At 41.5% G+C, this 19,491-nt stretch overlaps 1 protein-coding gene across 3 annotated transcripts in view; it reads right to left on the reverse strand.

Annotated features, from left to right (window-relative positions):
* Positions 1-19,491, reverse strand: part of nphp3 (nephronophthisis 3) — a 68,784-nt gene that overhangs the window by 48,655 nt on the left and 638 nt on the right. For 2 of the 3 annotated variants that reach the window (XM_041183420.1, XM_041183418.1), the window contains exons 2-6: positions 12,766-13,137; positions 11,154-11,279; positions 9,051-9,201; positions 5,286-5,438; positions 2,910-3,043 (exon numbers count right to left, since the gene is read on the reverse strand). In XM_041183420.1, the coding sequence (XP_041039354.1) occupies positions 2,910-3,043; positions 5,286-5,438; positions 9,051-9,201; positions 11,154-11,279; positions 12,766-13,086 (885 nt within the window). In that variant the 5' untranslated portion in view covers positions 13,087-13,137. Of the gene's footprint in view, positions 1-2,909; positions 3,044-5,285; positions 5,439-9,050; positions 9,202-11,153; positions 11,280-12,765; positions 13,152-19,491 lie in introns of all 3 variants that reach the window. The other variant, XM_041183419.1, reaches the window with a different exon arrangement.

Here is a 19,491-nt window from a genome sequence, read left to right on the forward strand (position 1 = left end):
TCAAGGTTGCATTTGACTGAGTGTGGCATCAAGGAGCCCTAGCAAAACTGGAGTCAATGGGAGTCAGGGGGAAAACTCGCCACTGGTTGGAGTCATACCTAGCAAAAAGGAAGATGGTTGTGGTTGTCAGAGGTCATTCATCTCAGCTCCAGGATAACACTGCAGGTAGTGTCCTTGACCCAACCATCTTCAGCTGCTTCGTCACTGACCTTCCTTCCTTCATAACATCAGAAGTGGGGATGTTCAGCACCATTCACAACTCTTCAGATACTGAAGCATTCCATGTCCAAATGCAGGTATTGGACCATATCCAGGCTTGGGCTGACAAGTGGCAAGTAACATTCACACCACACAAGTGTCAGGCAATGACCATCTCCAACAAGAGAGAATCCAACCATCGCCCCTTGATGTTCAATGGCATTACCATCACTGAATCCCCCACTATCAACCTCCTGGGAGTTGCAATTGACCAGAAACTGAACTGGGCTAGCCATATAAATACAGTGGCTACAAGAGTAGCGCAGAGGCTAGGAATTGTGCAACGAGTAACTCACCTCCTCACTCCTCAAAGCTTGTCCACCATCTACAAAGCACATGTTAGGAGTGTAATGGAATACTCCCCACTTGCCTGGATGAGTGCAGCTCCCAGAACACTCAAGAAGCTTGACACCACCCAGGACAAAGCAGCCCGCTTGATTGGAACCACATCCACAAACATTCACTTCCTCAACCACCAATACACAGTAGCAGCAGTGTACCATCTACAAGATGCACTGCAGGAATTCACCAAGGTTTCTTAGACAGCACCTTCCAAACCCACGACCACCACCGTCTAGAAGGACAAGGGCAGCAGATAGATTGGAACACCACCACCTGGAAGTTCCCCTCCAAGCCACTCACCATCCTGACCTGGAAATATATCACCGTTCCTTCACTGTCGCTGGGTCAATATCCTGGAGCTCCCTCCTCTAACAGCACTCTGGGTGCACCTACACCACAGGGACTGCAGCGGTTCGAGAAGGCGGCTCACCGCCACCTTCTCAAGGGGCAACTAGGGACGGGCAGTAAACGCTGGGCCCAGCCAGCGAAGCCCACATCCCGTGAATGAATAATAAAATAGACACTCGTACATAAGGTAGAGAATTATAGCCTGAGCTTTTAAACCCTTTGAAGAGTAGGCTTGGTTTCTAGATTTTTCATCAAGCTTTCCCCTCAGAAAAAGCCACATTCCTCAAAATACAACAGTAAAAGGGAAAGCAAGGCTTGTATACTGCCTTTCAGCAGCTCAAAACACTCTGCAGTCGATGAAGCATCTTTAAAAGCATAGTCATTGTGCGAGAAAACTCCCACAGCTAGCAATGAAGTAAATCACCAGGCAATTTGTTCTAGGTATAAAGGTCATCGGCCTGAAACGTTAATTCTGTTCCTCTCTCCACAGATGCTTCCATAAACCGAGTATTTCCAGCATTTCTGTTTTTATTTCAGATTTCCAGCGTCCAGAGTATTCTGCTTTTCAAACCTAGGTGTTGGCTGAGGGATAAATGTTGGCCAGGGCATGAACAGAATGACTCTATCCTTCTTCAAATAAAGCCTTAGGATCTCTTACATCCATCTGAGTGGGCAGACAGACCTCGCTCTAACATCTCATCGAATAGTATGTATTCACAATGTGAACAGCATGGGACATAAATGGGCAGGTTGTGATCAATAGCACAATTTGAAAAAAAAAAGGTTACATCTAATGATATGGAAAGAGGATTGTAATTCTCAAGAGCTCAGACATTGCTCTGAGCATTATTGTTCTCTTACGTATCTATGCGAATCAGCGAATTGCCCATCTTTACACCACTGGCAGCAAACTTCAATTAAATTAGGAAGCACAAGTGCTGTTGTGGACCACCTAATTAATACATATTCATATTATGCTATTTATCTACACTTCCAATGTATCTAAATTACATGCACCTGTATGTGAGAAAGCTGCCTCATATGCTACATTAAGGTTATAGAACATTTTTTTTTACTTAATTATGGACTGTAAGCATACGAGCTTTATCTGAAGATGTTTGTTAAATTGCAGTCATGAAGGTGGCAAGAGTCCTCCAACACCTCTCATTTACAGGTAAGCATGGACATGAAGCACTGGAAGGATAGTCAACCAACAGGAAGTATAATATTCATAGGTCCAGTTAAAGGATTTTTTATTGGATTGTATCTTTTTTAAACTTAAAAAAAGAAGTCCCTGGAAGTTAGAGCTTCCACGAGCTGGAAATACTGATAGTATTGATCCGTATCCAGCTGCTGAGCTTGGCAGTTTTTGCCAGGGCAGTAGTGGGATGCTACAAACAATCACCACATTATCAGGCTAAGAAGAGGAAAGTAAAAACAAAAAATGCTGGAGATACTCAGCAGGTCTGACAGCATCTGTGGAGAGAGAAACTGAGTTAACGTTTCGAGTTCATATGACTCTTCTTCTCTACATCAGCCCTCTCACACGCCTTTACAATCTTAAAGTCATCTATCAGGTTCGTAAAATTTGTTTGATTTCAGATTTCCAGCATCTGCAGTATTTTGATTTTATCTTAAGAACAGGGAAGATTTGCTTCAATCCCATTGTCACAGATGAACTCTCTATCAACCATACATTATCCGCGCGCTGTACTTGCCAACATTGATCATATGGTCTTTAGCACACTAAGGCCAATTATAACACACTCATCAATTCATCAGATAAAATCAGTGCACTCTGAACAGATCACAAACAAAAAAACAGGACTTCTTTCTCTGCATGGTTCAGTAATATTTCATGCTTAGACACAGAGCCAAAAAGGGAATCTGAATAACTACCTAAATCCTTTGTGCCAATCTACAATTGTTACTTAACTAACAGCAGATAATTGTTGCCTTACTCGGAGAAGCAAGTCCACTTCTGGCTGCGTGTCTGCAGTATTCATAAGATAACAGCGCACTGTATTGCTCCAAAGAGTCGGAGGAAGAAACGGTGTGACCTGCAGCAAGCTGGCCACAGCAGCATCCCAGTCATCTGGAAAAGTCAACAGAATTAAATGGATCCACTCTTTAACATGATTCACGCATACCACTATTCATCCACTTTAGCCTTTTCATTAATGGTTATAAAACAAGTGTAAAAAAAAAACACATTAAAACTTATGCTGCATTTTAGACAACATTAAAAATGAGGTTTGTAAATTAATTCTATTTTGCAGCTGTAGTTTTAAAATTAGGGCAAATAAAGGGGGTCATGTCACCTATTCTGAAGTCAGCCTGACAGTGAGCCTAGGTGGCTTGATTGTTAGAGATCAGAGAAAGGCGTAGATTGGTTTACTGAGTAGAAGATGCAAGGTATTAATGCTTAGAGGCAATGGCAGCAGTCTCTGGGTTTGTGATAAGTAGACTCTGAGTCTCCCAAAGTCCCAGAAAGGTGTTGAAGGTACTGGTTTTATAAACAGTTGCCCATGTACTTTTAAGATGAAAGGGAGTTAGGTTCAAAGGTAGTTAATTGGCGTTTTTACCTAGATACGAGGTTAATATGTTTCATGTTGCCATGGGCAAGAGAGCAGAGGAAAGCCATTTTGAGATTAGGTTACAGGCTTCCCCACAAATCAGTGAATATCGCAGAGTTTGGTCAGCAGAGAGAAAAGACTTTGTGAGCTACCACAGCTGGATGTGGAAGGGAGCTGGCCTCCAGCCAAAGAGATGCATCCTACAGCCTTGTAAGGATTTTGGGAGATTCGTCCTGGCATGGTGGTTTTCAGGTGGGGTGTTGGAAAGAATCATCATCAGAACAGGGTTTATTGCTGGTGGTGGTTTTAAGAATCTCTTCAAAAGCTGAGGAAATTGCCAAGAGGTGGTCACTCGAAGTTACTACTCAATGAAACTGGGATGCCAGGACCCATTAGAAGCCTGGAGCAACAGTGGACTGTTTGCTAAAAGGACTAATTCCATGGAGAGTGCAATGGGTGGTAAGTATAAAAGGGGAATGTTCCTTTCTATAGTTTAAAGTATAAGTTGCCTACAAAAAAAGTGTTTAGTCAACAATTTTTTTAAGTCATTTGCTACAGTAATATTTTTAAAAACAGGGAATCTTGCTGTGTCATTCTTTCACTTAATAGCTGAAGTTGAAGCCTCTTTAAAATTACCAGTCTGTACGGAGATCATGACAACTAACATGCAGCATCCACAAGTCACGTTCACATGACATATGGTAATTTGGCTCACACTAAACTCTATGTTATTCGCTCTTCCAGATGTAACTGTTCTCTCCGATCTCCGCTCAATCAAATCTGGGACTTGTTTTAACTTAATTCTAAAGTTATGCAGCTTTAAAAGTCAATTATTTTAAATCTTCTCAGTGCTTTATCAGATGATCTAGCATACATCGGGGACTCTCAGGAAGAAATTACACATGAGAACCCACAACACCCTGCTTTACCTAACATAGCACACACATAACCAAACACTTCAGAGCACTGGCCTTTGTCCCATAATTTGCTGACAAAATAACAGTGAAGCGAATGGTGTTCTCTGTTATTTAAACATAAAAGGTACAGCAACTTAGGCATAGGCAGATGTGACCTTAAATGTAGAAATACAAAATTTGCTGACTGAGATTTGATGGTCCACCACTTATTTTGTGAAAACAGCATCTCTTATTCTGGAAAACCACTGAAATGCATTGAATGTCGTGATGTTCCTTTACTCGCATGGTAGATACAAACTAAACTAACCACACAGAAAGTTAAAGTCTTGTACATTTCAGTCTAAGTACCCTTATAACAACACGATAAGTATTAATTGTCAATCAACTTTTAGCATTGAAAACAAGCGTAAAGTCTCATACCTTCAAGTTTTAAATGTTGTTGTAAATATTTTTAATGTCAAATGTTAGGTTTTTTTTAAAACTTTGCCTTTCTGACACATCTCTCTTAACCCTAATCCTTCCCCATTTTTTTCTTTTTGCACCCTGTTTTCTCATTGAATTCGCCCATTCTAATTTACACGATCTTCTTGATCCTTGCACTGTTAATTTCACAATGCTTCAATCTGATTCATTAAGGAGATGCACAGTTGTTTGCCTTGTTCACTCAGGTCACAGATGCCTAGTTTCACTGGCTGCGCTGTTACCAGTTCACACTTGCAGCATTTTGCCACACAAAGTAAAAAGCTTAGAGATGTCCTGCCTTGCCACAGCAAATTACAGCCCAACACATTTAAATGCCAAGAAACAAATGATATTATCTCAGTACTAACAACTAATAGCGTACCTCGATTAACATTGGCAAAAGGTCCTTCGACATCTATTGAACTTTGTGCAAACTCTGGACCTCGGAATGTCTGCTGAAGTTGTATCATGCTGCCCAAAGACGGCTCACTTCCCAGGACCCCACCACTCCAGTATTCACACTGAGTGCCTGTAGCTGAAAGATTCAAAGAGATATCAAGTTTTAAGGAGGCATAATTAATAAGATAATCGAAACATGAAGTTTGAATCCAAAAGATCCAACAAGAACCTTATAGGGCTGAATTTTCTGTTTGGTGGGGGGGCGGGGGCAGAGCGGGAGCGGGCACGATCACTGCTCGCGATCGGATCTGCGCTGCCATTTTACGTGGGTGGGCCGATTAACGCCTGACTCCCAAGGATAGCGGTAGTGCATTGTCCGCCGGGTCTAATGGTGACCCGGCAGCCTGTTTATCAGAAGCGCTGGCAGTCTCTGCAAGGCTGCTCACAATGTCAAGTGGAAGGGCTCACAACAGGGCTTCTGGTGAGCAGGCCAGTCCGGAGGCTAGGCCAGCGGAGCAGGCCAGGCTGGAGGGTAGGGCAGCAGGACAGACCAGGCCGGAGAGTGGGGGGGCGGGGACAGTGTACCCCTCGTTCCTCGGACGACTGCCTTGCTATCCTTCTCGAGGAGGTGGCAGCACGGCAGGAGGGGCTGGTGCCCCAGGATGGGATGGAAATGCACCTTGAGAAGACAGTGGTTCTCGCCACCACAGACCATGCGGAGGTATGGTACCTATTGTACCGCCGCTCAGCTTCTGATATCGGATGGTGGAGAGGCATCATAAGCCACCTTCTGAGGGGATAGCCCTCGTCACCCAGCAGCCATCCATCCAGCCGGGCTGGAGCAATGAAGAGCCCCGGCACCTGGGAGTGTCTGAGGATGTAGGTGTCATGGGAGCTGCCTGGGTACCTTGCACAGACTTGTAGAATCAGCATCCTGTCTAACTGCACGTTCATGGAGTGGGATTCCTTCCTGTTGACAACGTCACTGGGCTCACCTGCTGGCGCCTTGATGGCCACATGTGTACAGTCTATAGCCCCCTAGACGTGGGGGAAGCCAGCAATGGCCACGAAGCCTCTGGCTTGCCTGGTCCCAACAGTAATGGATGAAGGTCAATGCACGCCTGAACAGAGTGCCTGTAACATGCTTGACACAAGTCTGCACAGCTGATTGGGAGACACCGCAAAGATCACCCACCAACCCCTGAAAGGTGGCAGAAGCATAGAAGTTGAGGACAGCTGTGACCTTCTGAGCCATTGGCATGGGGTGTCCGCCCACACAGTTAGTGAATATCTCAGGCCCTATCATTTGACTGATATAGTTGACTGTCTCCCTTCAGAGACGGAGCCTCCTTCGGCATTGCACCTCAGACATATTGAGGTAGCTGCTTCGCCGCCTGTATACCCTGGCACCAGGATAGAGGCGTCTTCAGTGGCCCCTTCCACCTTGGACTACCTCTTGGCCCTGCACCCCTTGTGCCTGCACCTGGCCTCCCAAAGATGGCTCCCCTGGAGGCTGAATGTGCACCCCTGACCTCTTCCTTATTCTAGCCCTCCCTTCCTCATCAGGGGAGCTGCCTCCAATGGACAGTTCAGCTCCCATTCCCAGGCTAAGGGAAGGCTTCCTAAAACTTGCAGGCCAGAAAAAACTACTCACTGCAGAGTGCTGACCTGAAGGTTAAGAATCCAGAAAAAGCAGCTGGGATGCGTTTTGAAGTACTGCAGATCACACAGGCAAGTTTCAAAAACTTTCAGAAATAAATGCTTGCATGTGCACACTCACAACCCCAGTGAACCCTCTTATCCCGCCCGTGGATGAGGGTAATACAAATGTGTCCTGCCTGTTGAGCCCGTGCGTCGAGCCGAAGATCGCACAGGCACCCAAAAATCAGCGTCAATTGACGCCTCAAGCGCCTTAACTGGCTTGTTAATTAATGGCGGGCGTGCGTCAGGTATCATCGCCGCGCCGGCCCAGCAAAATATCGCGATGGCGCGCGGTGATGTCGGGACCCTCGTCCTACATCACCGTGTATCATTTTACGCGTGGGTGTGCAGGGCCCGCCCCCACACTCCAAAGGGAAAGTTCAGCCCATAATGTTGCCATACCCAGTCACCAGGTTAATGTCACGCATGCAGCACCAAAATGAAGTTCCTATATAATCAAATGTGAACCACGACACAATCCAATATTAAGGTCGTTTTGTGTAAAAATGGAAGTCCTGCAAGCAAACTTTTGCAGGGACTTCTCTAAATCCCTGCCACTCCTGCCTAGGTACCTACTTAGCTTTTCCTCACACACCATAGAAATATAGGAACAGGAGGCAGCCATTTAGCCCCTCAAGCCTGTTCCTCATTCAATGAGATCACGCTAATCAGTGACCTAACCATAGTTGCCCCATATCCCTTAACATTATTGATCGATTTTGTTCTGAAAAATCAGATTTAAAATTACCAACTGATCTAGCAATTAATACTGCCACCTTTTGCCAACATTACTAACTTTTTTTTAAAAAGTCTCACATATCAGAAATACATACCCTTTCAAAAATTAACAGTACTACTTATACACAATTCTATGTACATCTAGATGTAATTTTCCACTACTTTAAACTTAGAAAGGAGACAGAAATAGTAAATGAGATGGGCAGGTGAACCAAAGTATTTAAGGAGCTGTTCAACATCATAATTCAGAGCTCAGTTATAAATGATGATAAGTAAAAACAGCTCTGACAGTAATAACAAAGTAGAGTATATACAGATCAATGATAACAAGAACACAGGAAGAATGAAGAAGTCAGGCACAGAAATATTGACACTTATTTAATGTTTAACCATCAAAAGCATTTTAAAGTTCATAATTTAGCAAAGAGAGCACATTACAATAGATTTTATGAATTTATACATGTTTCACTTGTCAAGATTGGAAATACTTAAAATCTACCATTATAACTGTTTGCAGTTATTATCAAGCGACCGGGTTAAAAAAGTGCATTGGGGTGATGTTCTTATGTCCTTGGTTTCGATTTGCTATATGAAAATCTATATGCAAGTTCAACTGCTATTGTTTCAGTTTGCATACATGCACAAAGTTGTCATTTGTCTCTACTTCTGTGTGCATTCACATAGACAGACAGCAACCCTTCCTACCACCTCCTGGAGTGGTGGGGCAAGGTGGGGGAAGAGAGAGAAAGAGAGAGAGAAAGAGACTTACCGAAAGAGTGACAAAGATAGTCAGGAACAGAGCGATACACAAACAGCACAACAAAAGCAGACCGTACTCAACCAGCTCACACTTGCAAATCCCAAAACAAAACATCTACTGTTAGATGTGATTCCATGATTGGGCAGCATGTGCTGACCAATCCTGAGTGTGCTAACAACTACGCTAACAACCAATTTAAGATAATCAGTCAAGCTCGTAACGTGGCTCATTTATGCTCGCTAGAAGCGACATACACAGGGACCTGTTCTTTGCAAACAAAAGGAATATGGTTCAAGCTTTGCACCTTTTTTGCATTACCCAGGAGCTTAAGAAGCCTATAGCTCCCTATTGCTTTCTCCATGGCAACACCACTGCAAACAATCAGCACCCTTTTCTCCTGTAGTATAAATTGTGATGATTGTTTGAAATTTGTTATAAAATGAAAGGAGTGGTGAAATGTATATAAATTTCTCAGTATTAGCTGTAAATGTGCACTGTGCAGGGAAAGAGAAGATCGAGAGAGATTAAACACGTGTATTACAGTTTTACCTGTGACATCAGTATGGTTGTCATCTGAGTCGGAGTCTGCTGGATCAAACACTTGAATCCCCTGAGCCTGCAGTCTCTGAAGTTTGGCTTCTAGCTCACGTTTAGCACGTAATAGGTCTTGAATCTCCTTTTCCTTGGTTTCCCTGAAAATCTGAAATAAAACATTTACAGCCAATACTCAGAGATTTATACAACTTTCATTTTATAACATCCAAAGTTGCAAAAATGTCCATGAGCTAAATAATCTCACCTCTCTGATGAAATGTAACAAAACAGAAAGAAAGGAAGAATATGAAAAACAAAAATAATCACAATTTAGCTTAAACTTAGGTTGCAAGAAAGGTTCCAAAATTTTACAATGTTGGAGCAGATTGAAGATTAGATATGTGAGAGGCAAAACTATATCTTTAAATACATGTGGAGACTGAGAAAATTATAAATTGTCTGTTTGAAACAATGGCTGCTTGGCATTATTTTTCAGATATCATTCAATACGTGAGGTGGTACATAAATGAAAATGAAGAAAATGCCACATCATGTGATAGTAAATTTATCCTGTACATGTTGCATCTTGATGCATGTTTTACATCCTCTAAATAAAGGAAAGCAATTTGACAAATAAAAGCTTTTTTTTAAGTGAAAATCATAATCTAACGTGCTGAATATTATATAATGGAAGGAAAAATGTGCTATATCATGAATTGGCTTTTTCTTTTAAAAAAGCATGGGGATAAAGGAAATCAAGATCACACGTAACATAGGGAACACAGCACAAACCATAATACCTTAGTTACAGGTTTACTATTTTTATGATGTTGGTTCAGGGATAAATATTGGCCAGAACACCGGGGATAACTCCTCTGCTCTTCTTCACGTAGGTCTTTAAAGTGCACTTGAGAAGGCAGGTGGGCCACAGATTAACTTTTCATCCAATAGACACAACCGTCAGCTCTCCCTCATTGCTGCACTGGAGTATCAACCTTAACTTTAGCGCTCAAGTCTGTACAGTGGAACTTGAATACACAACCCTCTGACTCTGAGACAAGAACACTACCAACTGACCCATGATTGGCAACCAAGGGCTGCTCCAAGAGCGAGACGCAGATGGACCAACTTTGCTTTAGAAATGTCAGTTTTTGGTGCTAATGGAAAACATTGCTACCTTATGACATACCATTTAGTGCCCCATCTCAATAGTGAAGAAATGCCACCAAGGTCAGGCAGCCAGGCCATTGAAACAGGCTGCATGGGGAAGATCACATGCACAACATGACCTAAAGAGCTTCCTGAATGCAATTGTGTAAATTCAACTCAATATTACTTTCACTGTATATTGAAGAGCTTACATGTGTTATTGGTACAGCAATCATGCTTTTTTAAATCCTTACTGAGTCCCAAAAATTTCCTTTAAGGCCTGGTCAAGAATTTTTCCGTTGGCGAATTGGGGGCGGGGCCCGCTCTCCAACACGAAAATGACGTCAGGGGGAACCCATTTAAATATTCAGGAAGGCGGGCAGACAGCGAAATCAGCTGTCCGCCCACCGACCTGTCAATGGCTCTTTGAGGCCATTGACAGGGTAATTGAGCCAATTAAAGGACCTGCCCGTCCAACCTTAAGGCTGGCGGACAGGCCAGGAGCCCCAGTGGGCTTCTGATAATACATGAAACCTCATCCACTGGCGGGATGAGGTTTCATGTCTGTTTTAAAAAACTTTAATAAATTTTATGTGATATTTATTAACAGGTCGCATCCCGTGCGACATTGTCACAGGAGGGGGACATGTTAATAATTTTTTTATTTTTATATTTTTTAAGTTTCTAACACTTTCAGCGCTCTCCCCGAGACAGCAATTAGTCTCAGGGAGATGTGCACTCTTTTGCATACATCCGCGAAAGAGCGGTTTGACAGTTGGAGAATCCCTCCCCCCCCCACCCCCAGCACAGGAAGTGCATAGCACTTCTCGTCAGGTGGCCTGCTGGGCAGGTTTTAATTGGCCTGCCCACTCAAAATGGTGGCAGGGCCCATTTCAGTGGCAGCGATTGGCTGCCCGCCCGCCCTTCAAGGGCAAAATTCTACTCCTGGTGTTTGTTGGTTGCAATTACCTTAAACTGCCTTTTTACTTTATCCCTGTCATGCTCAAATGTAGCAGCTCTCTCCATGGCCTGGTATTTTGCCTCAAGGGCACTTTCCTTTTCTCGAAGTATCTTCTGGTAGGTTTTCTGGAGAGCCTGTAGAATATAATATCAGATGGATTAAAAGATCTGAACAGAGCACCAACCCCCCACCACTGACACACTGAGCAATCAGCAAGTTTATCCAGTGAGCTGAAGAGGCATAGAAGGTCAGGAATGTCCCAGATTCAGTGTTCAATCTGTGCAAGGGAATTTAATACAGAAAAATCTTTAAAGTCCTTCTTCAAGTTCTATAAACTAACACAATGCAGTTTTGCAATATGTCTCTTTTTTCTTCAATGGCGTTTGGATGAAATTGACACTTTCAATTTTATAATGTACATAGAACAATTTAATCTGTTATACAGATATCATCATTATGTTGTTCCCCAAGTGAAAATAAATGAGAATGGCAAACACACATGAAGGATTAATACATTGCTTGTAATGCAGGTCTAGCATCATAGGAGAACATAAGAGTGTATGAGCCAAGCACACCAAGGGTCTTAATACAAAAACAAAATAATGCAAATGCTGGAAACCTGAAATAAAAACAGAAAATGCTGGAAACATTCAGCAGGTCAGGCAGCATCTGTGGAGAGAGGAACAGAGTTAACGCTTCAGGCCAATGACCTTTCATCTTTGTGATAAAAGTATAATAATTTTCATAATATTTTTCTGGTTTATTGTGAAGTAGGTTTATGGAGGTAAGTATAGTTGGGTATGTCTTTGTGATTTAATTATATTTGGAGTCAAGTAGACTGCAAGCTTGAAATCATCAAAAGAAGCTAGATGCTTGACATGCTAATGAGTAAACATGGATGCTGACTTGGCATGTAAGGTGTGAAGGGAATTTGCATTTATAGATAAATGAAGGAGTTTAAAACTAGCCAGATAAGCAAGGCTAAGCAGTGTGTTTATTTTTCCCAAAGGTTACTGACAATTTTGGCAACATGAAAGTTTTTATATTATGAGGAAGATACAGTTTCAAAGACATATGGATCAATGGGATTTACATATTAAAAAGAGAGAAACATATATAAAGGAGAATGGAAAGTTATGTGTCAGAAGGCCATGTAAGATCTAATAGGTGTGTGTGAAATAGCCTTAATGAAGCCCCCAGCCATGTGTGCATGAGTCTGCTATGGAACGAAACTGAAGTTGGGGAAAAGCCATTTGGAATTCCACTGTCAAAAGGATATTGTGCTAACTTGCTATCTATTTGGACTGTTGCCTGAAAGGGGGTGTAACTGGGAGCCAGGATAATTAGGAATTTTCGGATTAATTATAGTAATAAGTAATTGTAGTCTTTTGTATGTACTTGAAATCTTTTATTTTATTAATAAACATTTTAATTTAATTTTTAAAATCTCTAAAGGTCTTGGCAGACTTATTACTTCCGAATTCAGTGCACACATCTTCTCATAATAAATACAAATGGCAAAACTGTTATAATAGTGTGACCAAGTTTCCCTTGTGGATTTGGCCCACCTGGCACACATCATCTGCCATATCATAACACTTTCAACAATTAAGTTCTCACCTGAAGCTCCGCCCTCAATCTTTTGTTTTCTTTGTCAAGTTTGGTTTCCTTTTTCTGCATGGAGGCAATCTCATTATTTTTACTGACACGAAAAATTTCATATTCCTTCCTTAGTCGCTCGTATTCTGCAGTATATTCAAGGTCAACTGAAGCTGTTGATTTAAAGCTTGCGCCAATTACACGTGGACCCCGTCTGAAGGAGCTACGCAACAGTCTGGCCTTGGGTTTGACTTCCACTGGAATCTCGCAAGCCTCCCCTCCACCACCATCTGTGTCTTCAATTACTTCATTTGGGCCAATCAGCGAAGACGCCGTGCCCATCTTGCCAATGGGTTTACACAAGTTTAGCCCATAGTTTCTTCACAGCTACAGCTGAAAATAAATTTCTATAAATAAATGACAAACAGCAACAAAAATAAAACAGGTTTAAATGATTTAAATTAACATGCTAGTCATTTTACAACTTTGGCATTGAATAATCCCAAAAATTCCAAAGAACCTGGCTTAAAAAAAAATTGAGGCTCCAAACATTGGAAACCCTCCACCCTTGATAAAAAGTTGAATCATCCAATTGTTTAAATCAAGCAAAGGAAATAACACAGCAAAGGCAATGCTGAAAAAAACATTTGCACACTGCAGTTAGAATATTGAACCCAGCATTTAGTTGCCTCACTTTAGGGAGAAGGTCAAGATCATGCAAAGGGTACAAAAAAGATTCAACAGGGAAAAGAGGCTTTAGCTGTGAGCAGAGATTAGAAAAACTGATGTTTTTCAATTCCAAGAGAGGGTAAGAGAAGAATGATAAATATGTTCAGCGTTTTGAAGTTTTGATAAGATAAATAATGGATAAAAACTATTTCCATAAGTCAATGAGTTGATAATTGGAAGGCATAAATTTAAAATCGCCCAAAGAATGAAGTGAGAGACAAGGAGTGGATTATTAGAACATGAATTATGCTAACAGGAGTAGTAAAAGCAGAATCATTTCTAGAAGAACAGAATTGCAAAACTGGGGTAGTTATGTTACATGTACAAGGAACTGGGCCACACTTCAAGTATTGTGAACAATTCTGGGCTCCATATTATAAGGAGGATATAGAGATACTGGAGAAGATTTACAAGGCTGATACCAGAACTGAAAGGTTATAACTATCAGGGAAGACTGAACAGGCCAAGGATCTTATCTATGGAAAAGGTTGATTTATAAGAGGTCTTTAAAAATATGAAGGGATTTGATGGAATAGATGTAGATGCTTTCACTTGTGGGGGAGTCCAAAACTAGGGACTGTAAATACAAGGTAGTCAGCAATAAATCCAATAAAGTCAGGAGAAGTTTCTTTATTCAATGAGTGGTCAGAACGTTGAACTTGCTACCACATTGAGTATCTGAGGCAAACAGCATAGATGCATTTAAGGTGAAGTTAAATAACTACATGAGGGAGAAAGGAAGAGACGGATATGCTAATAGGGTGGGATGAAGTAGGGTGAGGAAGGTTCGTGTGAAGCATAAACACCATCATCGACCAGTCACCAGGGGTGAGTTCAACAAAGCTATGTTCAATTTTTAAAAAGAAGCTAAATATTCAAAGAATAACTTCGAATTACATGAAGGAAATGCGAGGATTAAGACTTTGCAGTTAGTCCTTTCCGAGAACCAGCACAGTCATGATGGCCAAATGGCCTCTCTACCTGTTGTTGAAACCCAGGATTCTATACATTTGAATTATCAGAGAACTTAATTAGTTGTGTTTAAATTAAGTTTACACTATATATGCAGCACTCTTACTATATCTAGTTTGCTGTACTAGTTAATTTTGATCAATTCTGCACTTTAAAATGGACTTTTCCATTGAAGTCACAACTGTCCCTTTAATGCACTGTTATTCTTCTCTGGTCCTCATCGAGGAATGTCTCCTCTGCATTATGTATAGCAAAATAGTAAATGATAAAAATATTATAATTCTTTTTCTATTTATCCATGCGCTGTGAACATCACTGGCAAGGCCAGCATTATTGCCCATCTCTAATTGCCCTTCTTAAGATGGTGGTGAGCTGCCTTCTTTGAACCACTGAAGTCCATCTGGTGTAGGTACACCCTCAGTGCTTTTAGGGAGGGTGTTCCAGGATTCTGACCCAGCAACACACGGCACAGAGACTATCTTCCCCGAGACAAGCAAGAAGTATATTCTATTAAATGGATCCAAGTTAGATGGTGAAGAAAGAAAAAAGACACAGATCTTTTCCTTGTTAGTAGGTTTATTCATAAGATGCAGAATAACAGATCTCTGCCTCCTAACCATTAACAGTGCCATAACAGACACTCTTTATAACTCTTTCGAGTACAAACCCGTTTTCATCTGTTTCAGATGAAGTTACATTGTTTCATAGTTTGCCATTGTGAGATTTGAACTCTTGATCTTGGGGTTACAAACCCAGTACCATAACCACTTGGCTATTTAGGCCAAGCCCCTCGAACTCTTGATACTCTTTCGAGTTAACACGTTTCCATCTGTATTCAGATGAGGTTACATTATTTCATAGTTTGCCATTGTGAGATTTGAACACTTGACCTTGGGGTTACAAACCCAGTACCATAACCACTTGGCTATTTAGGCCAAGCCCCAGACCACTCTTTATATGTGCTCTCAGTCCTTAATCAAATGATGCCCTTCACCTGTGTATCTTTAACAACATAATCAACCAACCATGAATCTATTCTATCAAACTTTCACAATCATATAAATGGGGAGATTTGTTCAATTGTCTATATTTTTCAGTCACCCTTCATTACTATGATTATTCATGAGGCTATATCAGAAAGAGTTCTAAACAAATTTCTCTTTACAACATTCAAAGTTGTGCACATTCAGTGGTGCCTCAGTTGCTTGACCAGCTCATAAAACAACACCTTGTGATGACCTACAACATTATAATGCCTGGATCTTAAACAACTATTTACTGTAAAAGATAAGCCTTTCCAGATCAGGCTGCTAAGCTGTTTACTTAGTACCAGCCACATCAAAGTTCTCCGGAAAATCAAAAATCCTCTGTGCACCCTCAAGAAGGTTACAGAACAGCTCAACCTTGGGATTGAAGAAATATGATCTCAGACTTGATACAAATCATTGCTTTCCTCTAAGGACTACTAAGACTAATGATCTGTTCCTTTTGAGTGTTAGAGTCATAGAGGTCTACAGCACAGAAAAAGGCCCTTTGGCCCATCGAGTCTGCACCGGTCAAACAAGTACCTAACTATTCTAATCCCATTTTCTAGTACTAGGCCCATAGCCTTGTATGCCATGGCATCGCAAGTGCGCATCCAAATACTTCTTAAATGTTATGAGGGTTTCTGCCTCTACCACTCTTTCAGGCAGTGAGTTCCAGATTCCCACCATCCTCTGGGTGAAAAAATTATTCCTCAAATCCCCTCTAAACCTGCTGCCACTTACCTTAAATCTATGCCCCTTGGTTATTCATCCCTCCACCAAGGGATAAAGTTCCTTCCTGTCTACCCTATCTATGCTCCTCATAATTTTATACACCTCAATCATATCCCCTCCTCAATCTCCTCTGCTCCAGGGAAAATAACTCAAGTCTATGCAATCTCTCCTCATGACTTAAAATCTCCAGCCCAGGCAACATCCTGGTAAATCTCCTCTGCACTCTCTCTAGTGCAATCACATCCTTCCTATAATGCGGATTCCAGAACTCCACGCAAAACTCTAGCTGTGGCCTAACCAGCATTTTATACAGTTCCAGCATAACCTCCCTGCTCTTATATTCTATGCCTCGGCTAATAAAGGCAAGTATCCCATATGCTTTCTTAACCACCTCATCTACCTGTCCAACTACCTTAAGGGACTGGTGGACATGCACACCAAGGTCTCTCTGCTACTTGGTACTTCCCAGGGTCATACCATTCATCGTGTATTCTTGCACCTTGTTTATCCTGCTCAAGTGCATCACCTCACACTTACCCGAATTAAATTCCATTTGCCACTGATCAGCCCTTCTGACCAGCCCATCTATATCCTCCTATAAACTAAGGCTATCCTCCTCACTATTTACCACCCCAACAATTTTCATGTCATCTGTGAACTTACTGATCAACCCTCCTGTATTCAAGTCTAAATCGTTTATCTATACCACAAACAGCAAGGGACCCAACACTGATCCCTGTAGAACCCCATTGGACATAGGCATTCAGTCACAAAAATGCACTTCGACCATCACCCTCTGCTTCCTACCACTCAGCCAATTCTGGATCCAATTTGCCAAATTGCCTTGGATCCCATGGGCTGAAGTAAGACTCCGCAAATGTTGTCTGTCCTCTTGTACTTCATTCAAGCAATCATTTCTGATGCATGTCCATAACAGTGAGTTTGTAAATCGATCCTTCTTTCATATAGCTTAGCATGATTCCATCTACCCATATTTACTTATTAGATCACTGGTGGACCTTTACAAGCGTTAGTCTAATCCAATGATAAGTATGCTGTTAGTGTGACCCACAAACAAGACATATAGGTAAACACAGGTTTGTTTTATATTTTCCACAAGTGCTTAGGTAACACCCTTCAGCGATACTACCTCATAGCTTAGATAGAAGTGGCTAAGCATTATTTTCTTGTTGAACACGAGAGTTTGTGTATTATATATGCATCCATATCTGTATTAAAAATCCTTTATCTGGGAACACTTGCCATCTGGACCATTTGAATTTCTGTTGTTAGGTTTTTGCCACATGTTTTGGGTCTATTTTTCCCCATTATAAATCCTGACGTCCACGTCTGTAATTGAAAATTCTTAGATAAACTCATACGCTCATAATTCAGCCATTGAGTGTGATCAATGATAACAAGATGTTTTCTGAAAGAAGATTTTCCTCGGTAACTGAAATTGCTCCTATCCGATTAAAGGTCAGAAAATTTTGAAAACATTACACGTTTTACAGTAAAATGATTACATTTATCAATTGAATTTTCATTTGTGCAATTTAACGTATCCATTAAAAGTCTTTCCTTACAGACGTCTTCCTCTCACAGTCATAATATTGGAGTCGATATTTCTGCTCAGAATTACAATACTCCGAACAGAATCTGGACTGTGGAGTATATCTACTTTCCCCGGATGTGTCAATACTATCGGTCAAGCATTCTGAATAATGATCTTCTCTCTGGCTTCTAGCAAGATTATTTGAAGAAAAGCTACAAGACAAGTTTCAAAGTTTTACTGAGCTAAATTCACATGGTCTATTTTTATTGATCTAGGAAGGAGTGAGAGATGGTGAGAGATCTCTCAATACATGTTGTAGGTTTTGTTTTGTGTTCTATGGATTTTAAAAAGCAAGGGAGTGAGAGAGGAGGAAATAAGTATCCTTTATGTAAATTTATTTCAAAATTTAAAAATAGCAGTTGAATTTTGAAACCAGCTAACCACCCCATTTTGTGAGACAGAAAAGATGAACGTGAAACAGATTCTAATCTCCTAGCTTCCAACACTGTCAGGGGGGAGCAGAAAGCACACAGAGACAAACAGGGAGAGACAGAGAAAAAGGCAGAGCAGAGGTTTCATTTCTCATTTGATTTTACTCCTTTTTAAAAAGCTTAAGTTGAACTTTTAAAGTAAACTTTGAGTAAAAACAGATAGGAGAATCGGTGACAAAACTGGCTGAGGGTGATTGGACACGTGGCCTGCCATTATTTGCCCTTGGGAGAGGCACTGGATGTTGGAGGCAACTGAAGCACGGATGAGGGTTTCAACATCAGGTGGGTAGAGAATGATGATATTACAGAGGCGGAATTAGGCAGTCTTACGATGGAGAGAATTTATAGTGACAGAGGCTCAGCACAGAGCAAAACTGAACACCAAGGTCACGAACAATTTGTAGCCTGAGACAGTGTCTGGGAAAGAAGATAGAATCAATGACGAGTGACGCAGTGTATGACGGAAATCAAAAACAATGGGCTTCGGACTTGCAATCGGAAGAAACTGCAGCTCATCCAGGCCTGGATGTTGGACAAGCAGGGTAATAGCAAAGAGGCAATGGAGGGGTTGAGAAAGGTGGGGTGAAGTAGAGCTGATCTTTGGATGGTCATCGTTAAGGGGCAGCATGTAAATGAGAAATAAGAGGCAGCCTACGACAGATTCTGGGGATAGGGGAGCAAAGGTATGCTGTTATAGGAAATTCTCTGGCTATGTCTGTATAGGCAAGAGTGAGAGCTGTGAGGGTGCTCCCATTCATTTGGAAACTGGAGAAGGCATGCTGGAAGAAGATGGCATGATTGAAGGTGTCAAAGGCTGCAGAGCAGTCATGAAGTTAGAGGAAGAATAGTGCACAGATGTCATTTATGGCTTTGATTAGGGCTGTGCAGGGCAGAAAGTTATTTGGAGAAGTTCAAACATGGAATTGAGGAAAAGATGGGTATGGGTTTTGAAATCAACAGCACATTCAAAAGCTTAAGAATGAAGGGTGGTAAGACGGTGACAAGAGAGAGGGGAGGCAAAACGTATAGTTTGGAAAGGTTGAGAAGAAAGCTTGAGAGCTAGCACTAAAAATTTGATTCTACAATCCTTGACACCACCTCCCTTGTGAAAGGAAAGTCAGAACAGAAGAGACAAGAGAAAAGACAAGAGACACATAAGAAAATAGGAAATAGGAGAACAAGCCATTTGCTCCCACAAGCCTGCACCACATTCAATAAGACCTTGGATGATCAACCTAAA

The sequence above is a fragment of the Carcharodon carcharias genome, chromosome 3 (genome assembly GCF_017639515.1).
Source record: "Carcharodon carcharias isolate sCarCar2 chromosome 3, sCarCar2.pri, whole genome shotgun sequence".
Classification (NCBI taxonomy): domain Eukaryota; kingdom Metazoa; phylum Chordata; class Chondrichthyes; order Lamniformes; family Lamnidae; genus Carcharodon; species Carcharodon carcharias.